This window comes from Planococcus citri, chromosome 1 (assembly GCF_950023065.1).
Source record: "Planococcus citri chromosome 1, ihPlaCitr1.1, whole genome shotgun sequence".
NCBI lineage: Eukaryota > Metazoa > Arthropoda > Insecta > Hemiptera > Pseudococcidae > Planococcus > Planococcus citri.
The window spans coordinates 86,000,552-86,017,367 of NC_088677.1; the positions used below are offsets into that span (position 1 = coordinate 86,000,552).

At 33.4% G+C, this 16,816-nt stretch overlaps 3 protein-coding genes across 5 annotated transcripts; 2 read left to right on the forward strand and 1 right to left on the reverse strand.

Moving 5' to 3' along the window:
- Window positions 1–10: 10 nt before the first annotated feature.
- Mms19 (MMS19 nucleotide excision repair protein) lies at window positions 11–9,297 on the reverse strand. The gene is made up of 20 exons (XM_065355190.1): window positions 9,070–9,297; window positions 8,766–9,004; window positions 8,544–8,688; window positions 8,283–8,470; window positions 8,047–8,208; window positions 7,761–7,968; window positions 7,574–7,686; window positions 7,390–7,501; window positions 7,124–7,325; window positions 6,960–7,051; window positions 6,732–6,882; window positions 6,457–6,660; window positions 6,258–6,387; window positions 6,002–6,182; window positions 5,765–5,928; window positions 5,574–5,686; window positions 5,338–5,494; window positions 5,080–5,250; window positions 4,918–4,998; window positions 11–488 (listed from the first exon to the last, which is right to left on the reverse strand). Exons 1-20 carry the CDS (start codon window positions 9,152–9,154, stop codon window positions 387–389), a joined length of 3,000 nt encoding a protein of 999 aa, XP_065211262.1. The 5' UTR covers window positions 9,155–9,297; the 3' UTR covers window positions 11–386.
- Window positions 9,298–9,436: 139 nt separating this feature from the next.
- On the forward strand, window positions 9,437–10,591 carry LOC135843183 (protein abrupt-like). The gene is made up of 4 exons (XM_065360965.1): window positions 9,437–9,764; window positions 9,893–10,075; window positions 10,161–10,210; window positions 10,294–10,591. Exons 1-4 carry the CDS (start codon window positions 9,579–9,581, stop codon window positions 10,589–10,591), a joined length of 717 nt encoding a protein of 238 aa, XP_065217037.1. The 5' UTR covers window positions 9,437–9,578.
- Window positions 10,592–11,299: 708 nt separating this feature from the next.
- On the forward strand, window positions 11,300–16,487 carry LOC135839264 (uncharacterized). Of its 3 annotated transcripts, none has more exons than XM_065355238.1 (10): window positions 11,300–11,480; window positions 11,557–11,826; window positions 11,902–11,949; window positions 12,020–12,207; window positions 12,297–12,400; window positions 12,486–12,997; window positions 13,087–13,258; window positions 13,340–13,443; window positions 13,524–13,698; window positions 16,309–16,487. In XM_065355238.1, exons 2-10 carry the CDS (start codon window positions 11,788–11,790, stop codon window positions 16,404–16,406), a joined length of 1,440 nt encoding a protein of 479 aa, XP_065211310.1. In that variant the 5' UTR covers window positions 11,300–11,480; window positions 11,557–11,787; the 3' UTR covers window positions 16,407–16,487. The 3 variants fall into 3 exon arrangements, with proteins under 3 accessions (XP_065211310.1, XP_065211301.1, XP_065211316.1); XM_065355229.1 differs by having other exon boundaries at window positions 11,300–11,472; XM_065355244.1 differs by lacking the exon at window positions 16,309–16,487 and having other exon boundaries at window positions 11,302–11,472; window positions 13,524–14,161.
- Window positions 16,488–16,816: the final 329 nt, after the last annotated feature.

Below are 16,816 nucleotides of genomic sequence, written 5' to 3' on the forward strand. Positions count from 1 at the left end.
AATAACAACATTTCAATAAATCACAAATTACTTTTAATAATTGAAAAAATACAATTATTTGTACTACAATAATAATATAAATATTAATTCAATAATAATTCCAGAACATATTATTTTCTATAGTTGCGAACGGATGGTAATGAAAATTCGATCGTATACAGGGAAATGAGAAAAACCTTTACGTTGATACAAAATTACGAAACAATAAAAACGTAATCGCAGCGGCAGTGAAAAATGTAAAAAAAAAAAAAAAAAAGAAAGAAAGAAAGAATACAGTAGGTAATTTATCAGCTTATATAACTAACTATGGACTATGGTAAATAAGCGTATACGATTTTCGAATTTCGGTAACAGCGGAGAAATTCATATTTTACAAGTGGAGTTTATCATGATACTCCTATGATGAACCAACGTGTCCTTGTTTTCACAGCTTGCTTCCTGACCAGTCTTTTCTTATCATCTAGGCACGACATGAGCTGATGCAAGACCTGAAAACGAAATTGAGAAAAAAATACGTGAATATGACGTCCAATACATAATAAAGTTTGGCAATTTCTGTACATATATGACCTCTATCAAAAGAATTTTTACAAAAAAAAAAAAAAAAAAAAAGGAAATTTTATAATAAAGAAAGGTTGAAAAAGTAACCAAAAAAAGTTTTGCAAAAAAGTGAGCTAACATTTTCAGGAGTAAAAAAAATTACCAAAAAAAAAACACTCGATCCAGACTTGACAATTTTTTGCAAAAAGCAAGACTTTTCGAAAAATTGACAAAAAAACGGACCCATAATCAAAATTTTGGTCAAAAAATGAGCGATTTATGGTGAATTATCAAAAATTAAATTTTGGCCAAAATGTGAGAAAAAATCAAAATTTTACCAAATTGACCTGCAAAGCTGAAATATGGGATATACCTTATTTTCGACCTGCTAAATCGATTGGATCCTGTTTCAAACCGTTTTAAGCAGTTCTGGAGCCTCCAGCAGATTTTTAAAACTCGACATTCTCATAAAATTTTATCAAAAATGGAGTTAGAAAGCCGAAATTAATTCTGCAAACTAATTTCAATACGCTGTGAAGTCAACTGCAGGTGAATTTCAAGTCGTTTTGAAGCCTCCAGCAATTTTTTGAAAATTACTGGAGCCTCCAGTAGATTTTGAAACTCGAAATTTTCACAAAATTTCATCAAATGGAGTTGGAATGCCGAAATTAACTCTGCAAACTAATTTCAATACCCTGTGAAGTCGACTGCAGGTAAATTTCAAGTCGTTTTGGAGCCTCCAGCGATTTTTTGAAAATTACTGGAGCCTCCATTAGATTTTTGAAACTCTAAATTCTCACGAAATTTCATCCAATGGAGTTGGAAAGCCGAAATTAATTCTGCAAACTAATTTCAAAACGCTATGAAGACGACTCAGGTACATTTCAAGTCGTTTTGGAGCCTCCAGTAGATTTTTGAAACTTAAAATTTCCCCAAAATTTCATCAAATGGGGTTGGCAAGCCGAAATTTAGTCTGCAAACTAATTTTAACACCCTCTGAAGACGACTTCAGGTGGGTTCAAGTAATTTTGGAACCTCCAATGACTTTTTGAAAGGTTTCATGGCGTTTGTAGAAAAATTGAAATTTCTAAAAAGTAGCTGGAAGCTTCAAAACCAATTAAACCCACCATGCAGTCGACTTTATATTATTGAATTGAAAGTAGTTTGCAGAGTAAATTTCGACTTGCTAACCCCATTTGATGAAATTGTGGGGAAATTTCAAGTTTCAAAAATGTACTGGAGGCTCCAGTAATTTTCAAAAAATCGCTGGAGGCTCCAAAACGACTTGAAATTTACCTGCAGTCGACTTCACAGGGTATTGAAATTAGTTTGCAGAGTTAATTTCGGCATTCCAACTCCATTTGATGAAATTTTGTGAAAATTTCGAGTTTCAAAATCTACTGGAGGCTCCAGTAATTTTCAAAAAATTGCTGGAGGCTCCAAAACGACTTGAAATTCACCTGCAGTTGACTTCACAGCGTATTGAAATTAGTTTGCAGAGCTAATTTCGGCATTCCAACTCCATTTGATGAAATTTTGTGGAAATTTCGAGTTTCAAAATCTACTGGAGGCTCCAGTAATTTTCAAAAAATCGCTGGAGGCTCCAAAACGACTTGAAATTCACCTGCAGTTGACTTCACAGCGTATTGAAATTAGTTTGCAGAATTTATTTTGGCTTTCCAACTCAAGTTGATAAAATTTTGTGAGAATTTCGATTTTCAAAAAATCGCTGGAGGCTCCAAAACGACTTGAAATTCACCTGCAGTTGACTTCACAGCGTATTGAAACTAGTTTGCAGAGTTAATTTCGGCATTCCAACTCCATTTGATGAAATTTTGTGAAAATTTCGAGTTTCAAAATCTACTGGAGGCTCCAGTAATTTTCAAAAAATCGCTGGAGGCTCCAAAACGACTTGAAATTCACCTGCAGTTGACTTCACAGCGTATTGAAATTAGTTTGCAGAATTAATTTTGGCTTTCCAACTCAAGTTGATAAAATTTTGTGAGAATTTCGAGTTTCAAAAATCTACTGGAGGCTCCAAAACGACTTGAAATTCACCTGCAGTCGACTTCACAGCGTATTGAAATTAGTTTGCAGAATTAATTTTGGCTTTCCAACTCAAGTTGATAAAATTTTGTGAGAATTTCGATTTTCAAAAAATCGCTGGAGGCTCCAAAACGACTTGAAATTCACCTGCAGTTGACTTTCACAGCGTATTGAAATTAGTTTGCAGAGCTAATTTCGGCAATTCAACTTCATTTGATGAAATTTTGTGGAAATTTCGAGTTTCAAAATGTACTGGAGGCTCCAGTAATTTTCAAAAAATCGCTGGAGGCTCCAAAAGGACTTGAAATTTACCTGCAGTCGACTTCACAGCGTATTGAAATTAGTTTGCAGAATTAATTTTGGCTTTCCAACTCAAGTTGATAAAATTTTGTGAGAATTTCGAGTTTCAAAAATCTACTGGAGGCTCCAAAACGACTCGAAATTTACCTGCAGTCGACTTCACAGCGTATTGAAATTAGTTTGCAGAATTGATTTTGGCTTTCCAACTCCATTTGATAAAATTTTGTAAGAATTTCGATTTTCAAAAATCTGCTGGAGGCTCCAGAAGTGCTTGAAACGGTTTGAAACAGTTTCCAATCGATTTGGCAGGTCGAAAATAGGATATATTCCAAATTTCAGCTTTCTAGGTCAATTTGGTAAATTTTTGATTTTTTTCTCACATTTTGGCCAAAATTTGATTTTTGAAAATTCACCAAAAATCGAAAAAGCACTTTAGCACTTGAAATGTTGACAGGTGATGAATTTTTGCCTGCTCTTTCGATCTACTTTTGCATGGTTTAAAAAGTTTTATGCTAGTCCTAATCAAAATGGCCGCCATTTGTAAGTATAGGGCCACTTTTTTTTCTAAGGACGAGGGCTTTAAGAAAAAAGTTGTCCTGGAGGATCGGCAGGGGGGTGCTAGTGATCCTTATGCGGGCCCCTGACTATCACCTTTTGGTAAAAAATTAGATTTTTATGACTTTTTTTTTTAAATGAGTATTTTTGGGAGTTTTAAGATGAAAATCCACACTGACAATTTAACGACAAATTTTTTTCCAATTTTTTAGATGAAAAATGTTGACAATTTTATAGAAAAAGGCAGAGCTCTTCGGCTATTTCTGGATAATGTTAGGAAAAAATTGAAACCTTTCGACAATTTTTGCCAAAAAAGTGAGCCATTATTGGAAATTTTTAGTAAAAAAGAAAAAAAATTAAGAGCAGTTTTATGTAACTCGATTTTTTTTTTTGAATTTTCGAGTAATTTGAGCACCAATGGAGGAGTTGAAGAGGCCTAATCGATAAAATGATTGTATAAGTATATTCGAACTCAGTGCTCTTTAAAATTAGTGAAATCATAGGTCACAAAATATTTGACATTTTTTTACATTTTGACCAAAATTTTGGGCCACTAACCCCCCCCCCCCCCACCTCCTCCTTCTCCCACAATGTTTTCAAGAATCGTATACAGAAAAGTTCTTAATTGTAAATATCATAAAAATGCATACCAACTGATTTTTTTTTCAGATTTTCATTGCCTATAGCTCCAAAATTTTGCAAGCTTTTAAAAATTGAACTCTCCAAAAAAAAAAAAAAAAAAAAAAAAAAAATTGCAAATTGAAAATGTTTTTGGCAATTTTTGTTAACCAAGTAAAAAGTTTGTAATTTATGGAAAAAAAGTCAATTTCTAGCAAAACACGAGACTTGGACAATTTCAGCAAAAAAAAGGGTTTTTTCGAAATTTCTGCCAAAAAAAAAAAGAAAAAAGAGACTTCTGGATACTTTTTGAAAAATGTGACTTAAATTTAGTAACTTTTCTAAATAAGCAAAAATTTTTGTAAATTTTTGAAAAAGTGAAAATTTTTGGCAAAAACTATACCTACCCAACTGATAATTTTGGCAAAACACAGAAAGTTTTGACAATTGGCAAAAACGCCAGACTTTTGAGTAATTTTTTGGAAAAAAGTAAATATTTTAGCGATTTTGTTAAAAAAGCGAAAATTTTTTGCCAAAAAGCGAAGAATTTAACAAATTTAGCAAAAAGTAGTAATTTTGAGGAATTATTGTCGAAAAAATTATATTTTTACACAATTTTTGGCAAAGTTTTTTTTTTGCATTTTTAGAGCCTTTTTGATAATTTTTGGCAACATTTTGCTTTAAAAAAAAGAAAGATTTTACAATTTTGAAAAAGTGACCGTATCTTTCAATTTTTTGAGAATCAGACAAAAATTCGAAACCTCATGATTCTAAATCAATATCGATAAGGAAGTTCTTCATTAAACAATGTTAAAATATTACATAGGTATTAATAAAAAAGAATATCAATTTGCATACTTTCGATTTAAATGGTAGCAAAACCGACACATTCAGCTTCGTGTAACTACACAGGCAATCTAGAGCTGCTATTCTGACATCCTGGAATAAACAAGCGGAAATTATTATCGAGTAAACCCAGCTGATTGCCATTTGAAAGAAATTATGACGAAATTTATATACCATTTCAGGAGCGTTACGAGATAAATTCAGCAATTTGGGGACGAAAGTTTCGATATATTCTTCAAAAATTGACGGGTTCTTACTCATTACTTCGGATAATTTGTTTAAGGCTTCTTGAGTCAAATCAGAGCTGTCGTTTAGTTCGAGAAATTCCACAAGTAACGGTATGATCTGAAACATTCAACATTGCACGAGCAATTACACGGATGTATTTTTTTCGTAGGCTTTCTAACGAAGAAAAAAATAAAGCAGGTATACCTGTTTGAAATATTTTTCTATTATAGGTTGAGGAACTCCTTCTAATAAGTACAGCGATGCGATAGCGTAACGTCTTTTGACTGAAGCGTCACTTTTCCCATGTAAATCGGCCAGCTTCGGAATTACGTACGAGAAAATGCGTTGACGGTAGAATAATCTAAATATTATAAAAATATTTGCATCGTAAATAACCCAGAGTTGGATTTATTTTAAAAATAACCAGCTTCCAGACGTACTTGACGGTACAATGGCACGAATTATTGAGGAAATATTCATCCTCGGATGATATCAGCTGAAATCCTTGAGCGATATTTTTTCCAATTTCTTCATCTACGATTAATTCGATCAACTGGAAGAACAATTTCCAATTAAATAACAGGACTGAAAAAATTACAGATTCGTGTGACGGAATAAAATATGTACTCACTTTATCAAACCATTTCTGTATATCGCCGAAACCACGTAACAATAGAGCTTTGGTAACGTAGATTAATAAATTGACCGCGTTATTCTTCAAAGTGACGGATTTTTGGCTGAAAATCTCGCGCAAGGTATCGAAAACGTAATTTATTTGTGCTTCTAGGTTACCATCTGTGAAATATTACACAGTTTATAATAATAAATTGTTTCTTTTCTCAGTTTCAAGTGTAATTTCAATACGTACTTTGAGCCATTTTATTGAAAACCGTAGCAATACTTCGACAAGCTACTAAACAACAAAGAGGTCGAGAGCAGTAGATCGATAGGGTGACCAAATACTTGATAAGTTGGCTTAATCCGTCTTTGAAGCTATTTTCCAAGACTGTGGGTAGCAATCCATTAACGATACTTTCAAATGTGATGATCTAGAATCGTAAAAAATTGATGAAAAAATGACTAAAAATCAAAATAATTTCTTACGAACGGAACTTGAAACTCACCGAAAGCGAACAATGAACTTTAGGAGTATCTAGATCGTTGTTCGTGTTCAAATAAGCGAACGAGCTCATGAACTTTTTACTGTAATCCAAAGTCAACTGGATGTATTGTTCAGCGATTTGTTTCTGCGATCTGAAAAACGCCTCAAAGATTACAACTCATCGTTCGTTTAATTTTTCAACGATTCGTTGAGTAACTTACTCTTGATTCAATTGCCTGAGAATAATGCTAATGATGAATTGTAAATTTAAAGCGATTTGTTCGTTATCGAATAAGCTAACGCTGTCGTCTTCGATGGCGTTGCATCCTTCGTGCCACCAGTTCAATAAATATTCGGTTACGTTGATTTCACGATGTAAAGCGGTCAGAAACGAGACGTTTTGTCTCTCCATGTAAACTGCATTCCTTCGAACAGAAACATTTTAGTTAATAACGACGCATTTTTCGACAGTTCGTCGTGAAGTTTTGATACTTACTTTAAAGATTCGATCAAAAAAGTAGCGTTATCGATCGAACGGTTATTTATATGAGTTTTAATCGCATTATCTAAGTAACTCAGAAAACCAGGAACTGTACCGAGGATGCAGTAACAATTGAATATACGTTTTTGTTTTTCATTTTGTTGATCTGTGAAATATACGGAATGTAATTTTTAGATTCTTTCTAAAGGATTTATTATAAATAAATTAGTAAGTGTTTAGTACCATTCAAAGAGTTCAGTTGGTTGACTAAAACCCCATGTGCTTCTTGAGGATTCACTTGGGCGATTTCTTTCAAACACATGATACATTTGTGACTGTAAAAGAACAATAAGCATTTAGAATCTACCATAAATTCAACTCGATATCGAACTAGAATGAATAATTACCTTAAACTTGCATCCTCTTCGAGTAATATGCTCTTACATAGAATATCGTAGAAAAACTTTCTTTCGTCATCGTTAAACAACCTCAGAATCGCAGTAGTTGCTTGAATAGCTATTGCTTTTACTTCAACGTTATCACTTTCGCATTGTTTCAAAAATAATTTAGGCACTTCGTTCCAAACTTCACTAAGTTCTGGTATTTCATCTGAAAGAAATTCTTATGTAACTTTGTAACATATTGAAAGATGATTTTGATAAGATTCACGTACTGCATCGTATGTTGAAAGTAATACACGAAGATAGGATTGATTTCAAAGATGTTAATTGCATTATCGAATGTTGAGGTAAACTAACTCGGGCATTTAGTACTTTTGGAATAACCTGTAACATCACAATAATATCTTAAATAAAACCGTAATCAAAAGAAAGATAATTTATTATAAATATTTATACCTTCGTTACGATGAAAGAGCTGGACAAATGATCAGCTGATGAAATAAAAGCCAGGAACTTGATAGCTTGATGAAATAAATTCAGATGGATATCATTTAAATAATGTTGCACACCTGAAAAAAAAAACAAACTCCTGCTCAATATAAAATACAAACAACGAATAGAGTAGTAAAGAAATGATACCAACAGCCATAAATATCACTGAGTATCTTCGATGTATCTTCGGTTTTCTCTAATCTAATGAGGTATTTAACGATGCAAATGATAAGATCAGCAATCAACGCGACAAGGTCATCTTTGGCCACTTCTAGTCTAAGCTCTTGTAACAGTACAGGCATAATAGAAGCAATCTGAGGGAGCATTTCTTCTTTCGAGAACTTATTGAAACATTCTTTCTGTAATAAAATCGAATAAAAGAACGAAATTAGATGAAATCTGTTTCATGAATTATTTCCGAGAAGAAAGACGATTACCAGTAGAACGATAGAATCAGTTTTGGCAACTTGTAAATCGGATGTTAATTTTTCCAGGGCTAATGGCACAGCATAAACAGCGAATTCTGGAATCGCAGTTAAACAAGGTAGTAAAGCGTTGGCTAAATCTTGTCTGGCTATTCCTCTCGGATCGTTGGGATTCTATACCAGAAGTAAAATGAGTTATAAGACTGAAAAACTTGATTCGGATGTTAAAAAATGGCGTCAAATTTTACCGCTCTGAAATCAATCGGAAAGTAACACGAAACCGCATCGAAAGCATCTTCCATCAAATGACCAGGAGGAAAGGTACGGAAAAAATGAGGTAGATTTGTGAACAAGAACATCAAATTACGAGGATCTCTTTCGCTATCGACTGCTGCCAAACATCCACAAACGAAATCCGGACCCAGGGCTTGTAATTCTGAAACATGAAACAAAGCAATAGTAAACCACGAAGAAGTTGCCGGAGAAAAAAGCTAAGGATTTAAATGTACCAGTTGGTTTGACTAGCATCATTGTGTTGAATATATCGTAACATAGTAATCGATCTGGCTGCGGCTGAGACTGGCAAACGAAATGTAGATTCATAGTAGTGAATATTTTCGAAGCTATACCATCTGGCAAGTGTTTCATTTTAAGCTGAAACACAACGAATCGTGAAAATACATAGTAATAACGAAGTGTTTTATCGACTGACATGTTCGCTGTAAACATACCAAAGCTGCGTAAGCTTTTAGAACAGCCGGAGTTATGGAATGATGATCTAACAAACGATCGCAGTAAAAACTCGCCAGCAATTCTATCTCCTGAGAAGTGAGATGATTCGAGGGAAGCTCGGAGAGTACATGGCTCAAGAATTCGCATCCTCCTCGTCGTAAAACGATATCTGTGCTAGTTAGTAGACATTCGAAGTTTTCAACTAGCTGTAGAATTGATAATTCGGTGTTGTTCAAGTCTGAAAATTGGAGCTGTTAGTTATTACCATATGGTTAGTAGAAATGTGTAAATATGCATCGATACCTTGAACGAAAGAAGTACACAATTCATCGGTGTTTTGATCTGACTGGATCAGATTGACCAAAGAATGGATTCGTTGTTCGGTCATGACTGTGTTGAATGGTCATAGATCGAGATGGGTTTTCTTCATGGGATCAATCGAGCGGATAAACTGACGAATAATTACTACTTTTTCGAGTAAATGCATGGATTATGTGATCAGCATGCTGCGAATGGGACGGAGATTAGATAAGAAAAGTGATTCAACGGATACTTGAATTGAAAATAACAACCTGGAGATGGAACGAAGACATCTTGAGACTCTAGTTTCGGTTTTTGGAACTATTTCTCAGCGATAGTTTTTTATTTTTTATTAAAAAATTTAAATTTAAAATCAGAAATATACGGTTATTAATTTATTATGTAAATAAACAAATATCATAGTAATAAATTGATGGATTTTGGATAAAAGATTAGTAATTAGTATACTCGATATTATTTTACGAAGATCCTTCTTGAGTAATTCGATCAAAATGAATGTTTCCTTTACCTGTAATTTTAAGCAAAATAACTTTCAAAGTGGTATTTTTAGTTTCCTGCAAAAGTTTAGACAAGATGAACATTTTTTGGACGTTTTATTAAATTGTAAAGGTGGAGAAATTCACGCTCATAGAATCGTATTATCATTATACAGCCCTTATTTCTACGATAAGCTCAAGGTAGGTTTCAATCACTCACAATCTTCTTCAGATTCAGATCTTGTAAATCTCAAACTTGCGAACCTTCGTAAAATTTCACTCGAATACCATTGTAATTGTATTAATACGTTTTTAATGAACTTTTACAGGAACATGTCGATCCTCAAACTTCTCTATCGTTGGAAAATATCCCAATCAACATTATGCAAGCTCTATTGAAATTCATGTACGAAGGCGAAGTAAATTTAGATGCATTTGTAATTCACGATTTCCTAAAATTCGGTCACGAATTGAAAATATCTGGATTCCCTTCGAACGAAGACGACACTAATGTATACAATTACCTATTTCATTAGTAAGAAAACAAACTCTCGAATAATCAAGGATATTTTTTCAATTTGAATGTTACCTATTTAGATTTCATCGTTTACTCAAGAAACGGCCGAAGAAGAAATGAAAAATCTTAGGTGGAATATTGGTATCTCCCTTAAAGTATCTGCCTGTTTGTAATAAATATTAATAAGAAGAATTTGATTATTTTTTCATATAGTATTGTATCATCTGATGAGGATAAAGGATGTAACTTGAGTAATAATGTCGAATCGCGTAAAGATGAAACTGAAAGTGATCCGGTTGATAACTTGATTGATCCAGAAGCAGAAGATATGGAAAATTCCTACTCTGATTTGGAAGAACATTCGATTGTTGAAGAATCTCCTAATTCCTTGCTCCTTGCAGAAATTGCAGAATCTCCTACTTCTCCGTGTCTTGCAGAATCTCCTAAATTTCTCAATCTTCAAGTTCGCAGTGCTAATCGTGCTGGAAATATACCTGTAGTACGTTATTGATCGAATGAACGTGCTTATTTTGCAATAAAATTTATCCATTAGGATGTAAAATGTTGAGTATTTTAATTTTGATCTAAACTTGGAAGGGTTTCGAGTACCTATGAAGAATATATTTACCTATGATGTGAAAGGCATGTCTAAATTGAACCTCATGAAATGAGTGTGGGTTGAGATTTGAAAACAGAAAACTGTTGAAAAAGATTTTCTTCGAAGACGTTTTAGAATTGAACGCTATTTTCTGTAAACCCATCGACTGATCAGATGAGAATGATGAGATCATATTATCAAATCTTCATTGCAGAGAGATACGTAGGTACTGTACTAATCGTGAAATGCGATGATCCAGAACTTTTTCTAGCCACGAGCCCTTGATCTGTAGCTATGGTATTTTTTGACGAAGCGAATTACTTTCTGAAAATGTAGACTGACTTTCTACAAAATACACCTAGGTATGTATTGTAGAGATAAGAGAATGGCCTAGCCTAGCTATGCCAAACCAGCCATACGATTCTTCCTTTTCCCCTTAGAAGCACCCTAAAACCACCCTTATTTTATTAGAGTTAATTTCATAATATTCAAGTTCAAATAGTCAATCGTCAGCAGAAACCATACTGAAATTACCTCGTAATTCTTCTGTTTTCAAGGGGAATAGTGTTATTTTTTGTCGCAATGAATTGCCTCACTGATCAAAATAAATATTTTTCTTATCAATGAAATATTTTTTGCTAAATTTATTTGAATTTGAATTTTTTGCCTTACATTACAAAATTTTTTGCAATAAATTTGAATTTGGAAAGGTAATTCAACAATAATAAAAAAAAGTAATGAATCGAGTGAATACATCTACCAGAAGAGTGCCATGTTCATCTTTCACTTTCCAGGTAGGTAGGTAAGTAGTATGGTGAATCCCAACGTTTTGCATCATTTGTCAACTTTTGTTTGATCTTACTGGAATGTATTTTTAGAACGAAGCAGTTGGCGAGGATTATTCAGACGAGTGTATTATCACGACTACCTGTACATCGACTAATTATCTAGATAAACTTCTAAGAAGTTCAAGACATCCATGAACGAATTCAGTATTCTACTTTACAACAAAATGGTCAGAGCATAACACCGATTAGAAATTTATTCTCGTGTATACCTACTGTTCCATAAATCATTAATCATTCCATCGAAAACATCTCAATTTTATAATGGAAAAGGAAATAGAACTAACAGAAGAATGTATTAAAGTAAGCCCACTCTTTTTTCTTAATTAAAGAGAGAAAAATGTTCATTGTAATTAATGTATTGTGATTAAATTTCAGGATATCTTCGAAGGTGAAGATATTGAGAAACCGATAGTTCAGGTTTTGGTGAGTTCAATTACTTTTCAACTTGAATGAATTATAAATTTTATTATTTGGTACTTGTATTGATGTTCAGGGTATTGTACGAGAACATTATAGGGGTTATGTGGAAATTTCGGATGGTACGTTTCGTACTACTGCACTAGTAAATAATGCAGAAAAAACCGCCGAAAAGCTGATTCACAGTAGAGAATTACAACGTAATGATGTGGTTGTTTTGGAGCACTACATGTGCAATAAAGAGAATACTACGCGTGGAAAATGGTGGGTAGATAAATGTATTGCTTTCTTTTTGAGCATTTCATTATGGAATAAATGTTAAATATTGTCTCGTTACATTTTTATACTTTCAGGTGCTCGTTGATTATTTTTAAAATGAGCATATTGCAGAAAGGTGTAGTTGTAGGAGAACAAATTGGTAATCCTATCCCTGTTCCTAAAGAACTTCGGTTAAAAAGTAGGTATTTAGTCTTGAAAATACTCATAAGTACGCAGAGCAATTATTTATTAAGTATTAAACATTTTATCGTATTCCGTTCTAGAGCGAGATATGTTTGAGAAATATCTTATGAGCAGAACAGGAACACCGCAAACGTTACCCATAGTAGCTCTGAAACCGACAAATAATCATTGGTGTATTAAAGCACGAGTTACGAAGAAAGGAGACATCCAGAAACGTTATAGTGAGGATTCCTTGAACACGAATCTTTCAAATTCATCGAACAGTATGTTAGTAACAGCTTGCAAAGTTGTTCGTCGTAAATTTTACGACATGTCTTGTAAATTTCACGACTTCATGGCACAAATTGCGAGAAAAGGAGTCATACCTATATCGAGCGAAGAATTATATTGCTTGGATCTATCGGACGGTGTCTTGGCAATATACTATATCTTTCATTATCTATTTCACTACGTTTTTGGTATATTTTACGACCTGATGGTGCGAATTTTAAAGCAGGAGGAATTCCTCAGCGTAGAGCTTACCGACTCATCAGGCAGTATTACAGCGATAGCTTACAATAGCGCTTGTCTTAAATTCTACGATGTGCTGGAGGTAGCCTTCTAATTTTTAATACAGTTTTTCTGATTTGATTAATTCCGTATGAATTCGATTGGATAATTTTTTGCTTCATAATATTTTAGGTAGATAAAGTGTTCCTGATTAGTCAGTTTAATATTCAGCGAGATGAAACTCCCACTAAATTCAAACTAATTTTAAAAGCAGATAGTGAAATTTCGCCGGCTTATGAAAATATTCAGTTCAACTTCTGTCCACCCAACTCTTACAAAGATTTGGCTGCAGATGCTTTAGTAGGTAAGAAAAATTATCAACTGATTGGAATCGACTAAATAATCGCAACTACGCATTACTGAATTATTATTTTATTTTGCAAAGATATCTTGGGAGTTTGTGTAGACGTTTCAGACTTGGCAAACGTTGAGACAGAATCACGAAAACGTAAAATCCGTCAAGTGTATCTGAAGAATGGGGATGGACTAGTACGTATCTCGAGTTGAATTGAAACAGTATTATATTGTTAAATTGTATCTAATTAACGAATAATTTGTATATGGATTAGATTACAGTCTATTTATTCGACGATGCGGCTGAAAAATTCGAAATTTCTACGACGCCTGTGGTTGCCATAAAAGGAGCGAGAATCGAAGACCGATGTGGATTTAAATTCGCTATCGTAGAGCACGTTTCTCAAATATTTTTAAATCCAGATATTGAAGAAGCTCGTCGAGTCAAGAGTAGGTATAAAATTGATATGAAAGCTAGGAAACTTCGTAGTCGAGCCTCACCACCATCGTAATTCGTAGTCGTCAATTTTCCAATGATTTTTTACTTCGTTGAATTTACCTACTGGGAATTTGTCTAGTTCAGTTCGCAAACTTGAGAACACGTTCGCTTATTTTGATAGAACTTGTTAACGAAAAAGTTTTTTTCGACAATGTCACTGAATTTTTTTCCAAAATGTTATATTTTGAAATGAAATTTTTGATTTGAAAAAAACAATCAACTTTTTGATCTTGATTGCAATTTTGTTCTCTGTTTATTTGCCGCCGACGTTGTTTTGTTAGAGTACATAATTATTGTATTTGAAGAATTTAGCTTACTTACCTAGGTACTTCAGTAATACTGAATACTGATTGGTGATGATGGTAAAATAAATGAATCATTTGTGTTTTTTTAATAAAACTTTTCGTACGCTCATTTTTTGTATGTATATTTTTTAAATAGATTGTGAAATTTCATGTTTTTTCATTTTTTTTTCAATTGTTCAGTAAGTTTTTGTATTTTTAATGGAAAAAATGGGTAAATATGGAACATTTTCAGCTTTCGTTCTGTTCAGTTTTTCCTTTTATATGATAATTTTAAATTTTTTGATATTTTTGAAATTTCCTTTGAGGACAATTAGTCCGGTCATACGACAATAGGAGTAATGGCACCCCCCCCCCCGATCCTCCGGGACAACTTTTTCCTCAAAGGGGACATCCTAAGGAACATTTTAAAGCAAACTTGCCCCCAAAAAACTTGGCCTTACTTACAAAATGGCGGCCATTTTGATTGACAGATCAGCCGAAATCGAAGATTTTGCGTTTTAACATAGAACTTGCACGAACTTTTTCAAACTTTACAACGGTAGATCGAAAGATCATGCAAAAATTCATCACCTGTCAAAATTTCAAGAGCTAAAGTGCGTTTTTCGATTTTTGGTGAATTTTTGAAAATCGAATTTAGGCCAAAAATGAGGGAAAAAATCAAAATTTCACCAAATTGACCAAGAAAGCTGAAATTTGGGATATACCCTATTTTCGACATGCCGAATCGATTAGAAACGGTTTCAACCCGTTTTGAGCAGTACTGGAGCCTCCAGCAGATTTTTGAAACTCGAAATTCCCACAAAAATTCCATCAAATTGGAGTTATAAAGCTAAAATTTATTCTAAAAACTAATTTCAATACGCTACGAAGTACTGCAGGTATATTTCAAGTCGTTTTGGAGCCTCCAGCGACTTTTTGAAAATTCCTGAAGCCTCCAGCAGATTTTTGAAACTATTAATTTTCACAAAATTTCATCAAAATGGAAATGGAAAGCTGAAATTTACTCTACACTCTAATTTTAACACCCTCTGGAGACGACTTCAGGTGGGCTCAAGCCATTTTAGAGCCTCCAGCCACTTTCTTGAAAATTACTGGAGCCTCCAGTAGATTTTTGAAACTTGAAATTTCCCCGATGGAGAGTCGAAATTCATTCTGTAACCTAATTTCAACACGCTACGAAATTGACTGCTGGTGGATTTTAAGTCGTTTTGGAGCCTCCAGCGACGTTTTTTTTGGAAAATTGAAATTTCCTAATAGTAGTTGGAAGCTTCAAAACCATTTGAAACCACCATGTAGTCTGCGAAGTAAATTTCAGCTTGACAACTCCATTTGATAAATTAATGTTGGGGAAATTTCAAGTTTCAAAAATCTACTGGAGGCTCCATTAATTTTCAAAAAAGTCGCTGGAGGCCTTGAAATGATTTCAGTTCACCTGAAGTCGTCATCAGAGGGTGTTAAAATTGGAGTGTAGAGTAAATTTCAGTTTTCCATCTCCATTTCATGAAATTTTGTGAAAATTTAAAGTTTCAAAAATCTGTTGGAGGTTTCAGGATTTTCAAAAAGTTGCGGGGGCTCCAAAACGACTTGAAATTCACCTGCTGTACTTCGTACCGTATTGAAATTAGTTTTTAGAATAAATTTCAGCTTTACAACTCCAATTTGATGGAAATTTGTGGGAATTTCGAGTTTCAAAAATCTGCTGTAGGCTTCAGAACTGCTCAAAATGGGTTGAAACCATTTCCAATCGATTTGGCATGTCGAAAATAGGGTATATCCCAAATTTCAGCTTTCTTGGTCAATTTGGTGAAATTTTGATTTTTTTCCCCTCATTTTTGGCCTAAATTTGATTTTCAAAAATTCACCAAAAATCGAAAAACGCACTTTAGCACTTGAAATTTTGACAGGTGATAAATTTTTGCATGATCTTTCGGTCTACCGTTGTAAAGTTTGAAAAAGTTCGTGCAAGGCCTATGTTAAAACGCAAAATCTGCAATTTCTGCTGACCTGTCAATCAAAATGGCCGCCATTTTGTAATTAAGGCCAATTTTTTTTGGCAAGTTTGCTTTAAAATGTTCTTTAGGATGTTCCCTTTAAAGTTGTCCCGGGGATCAGCGGGGGGGGGGGGCTGCAATTACTCCTATTGTCATATGCCATATGCCGGACTAAAAATGTTATATTTTGAGATGAAATAATTTCTGATTTGAAAAAAAGACAATCAACTTTTTGATCTTGATTGCAATTTTGTTCTCTGTTTAGTTGCCGCCGACGACGTTGTTTTGTCAGAGTACTCAATTATCGTTATTGTAATTGAAGAATTTAGCATACCTACTTCCCTAGGTGCTTCACTTCAGTAGTACTGAATACTTTTTGTGTGATTGATGATGATGGTATGAATCATTTGTTTTTTTTTTTAAATAAAACTTTTTGTACGCTCATTGTATTCATTTTTTGAATAGATTGCGGTCGAGGATAGATTGTGAAATTTCATGTTTTTTCATTTTTTTCCAATTGTTCAGTCAGTTTTTGTATTTTTAATGAGAAAAATGTGTAAATAAATATGGAAGATTTTCAGCGTTTTTTTCTTCAAATTCTTTCATTCTGACTTCTGAGTGATTCTGTTCATTTTTTTTTCCTTTTTTTTGATAATTTTAATTCGATATTTTTGAAATTTCCTTTACATGTTTAAACTTAACGATATTTTGTGCAATTATTATTTTATTTCACTAATTAATTTTTTAAATTTTAAAACAAAAATAAATAAAGT

What these genes read in the sequence shown, in the direction of transcription:
- LOC135843183 (XM_065360965.1), top strand. Translation starts at nt 9,579, where the DNA reads ATGAATGTTTCCTTTACCTGTAATTTTAAGCAAAATAACTTTCAAAGT. An exon ending in ATTTCTACGATAAGCTCAAG is followed by an intron (nt 9,765 to 9,892) that starts GTAGGTTTCAAT and finishes GAACTTTTACAG; the next exon opens with GAACATGTCGATCCTCAAAC. An exon ending in CGAACGAAGACGACACTAAT is followed by an intron (nt 10,076 to 10,160) that starts GTATACAATTAC and finishes TTACCTATTTAG; the next exon opens with ATTTCATCGTTTACTCAAGA.
- Mms19 (XM_065355190.1), bottom strand. Translation starts at nt 9,154, where the DNA reads ATGACCGAACAACGAATCCATTCTTTGGTCAATCTGATCCAGTCAGAT. An exon ending in TAAAAGCTTACGCAGCTTTG is followed by an intron (nt 8,689 to 8,765) that starts GTATGTTTACAG and finishes GTTGTGTTTCAG; the next exon opens with CTTAAAATGAAACACTTGCC. An exon ending in GAAGAGGATGCAAGTTTAAG is followed by an intron (nt 7,052 to 7,123) that starts GTAATTATTCAT and finishes GTTCTTTTACAG; the next exon opens with TCACAAATGTATCATGTGTT.
- LOC135839264 (XM_065355238.1), top strand. Translation starts at nt 11,788, where the DNA reads ATGGAAAAGGAAATAGAACTAACAGAAGAATGTATTAAA. An exon ending in TAACAGAAGAATGTATTAAA is followed by an intron (nt 11,827 to 11,901) that starts GTAAGCCCACTC and finishes ATTAAATTTCAG; the next exon opens with GATATCTTCGAAGGTGAAGA. An exon ending in TAAAGAACTTCGGTTAAAAA is followed by an intron (nt 12,401 to 12,485) that starts GTAGGTATTTAG and finishes ATTCCGTTCTAG; the next exon opens with AGCGAGATATGTTTGAGAAA.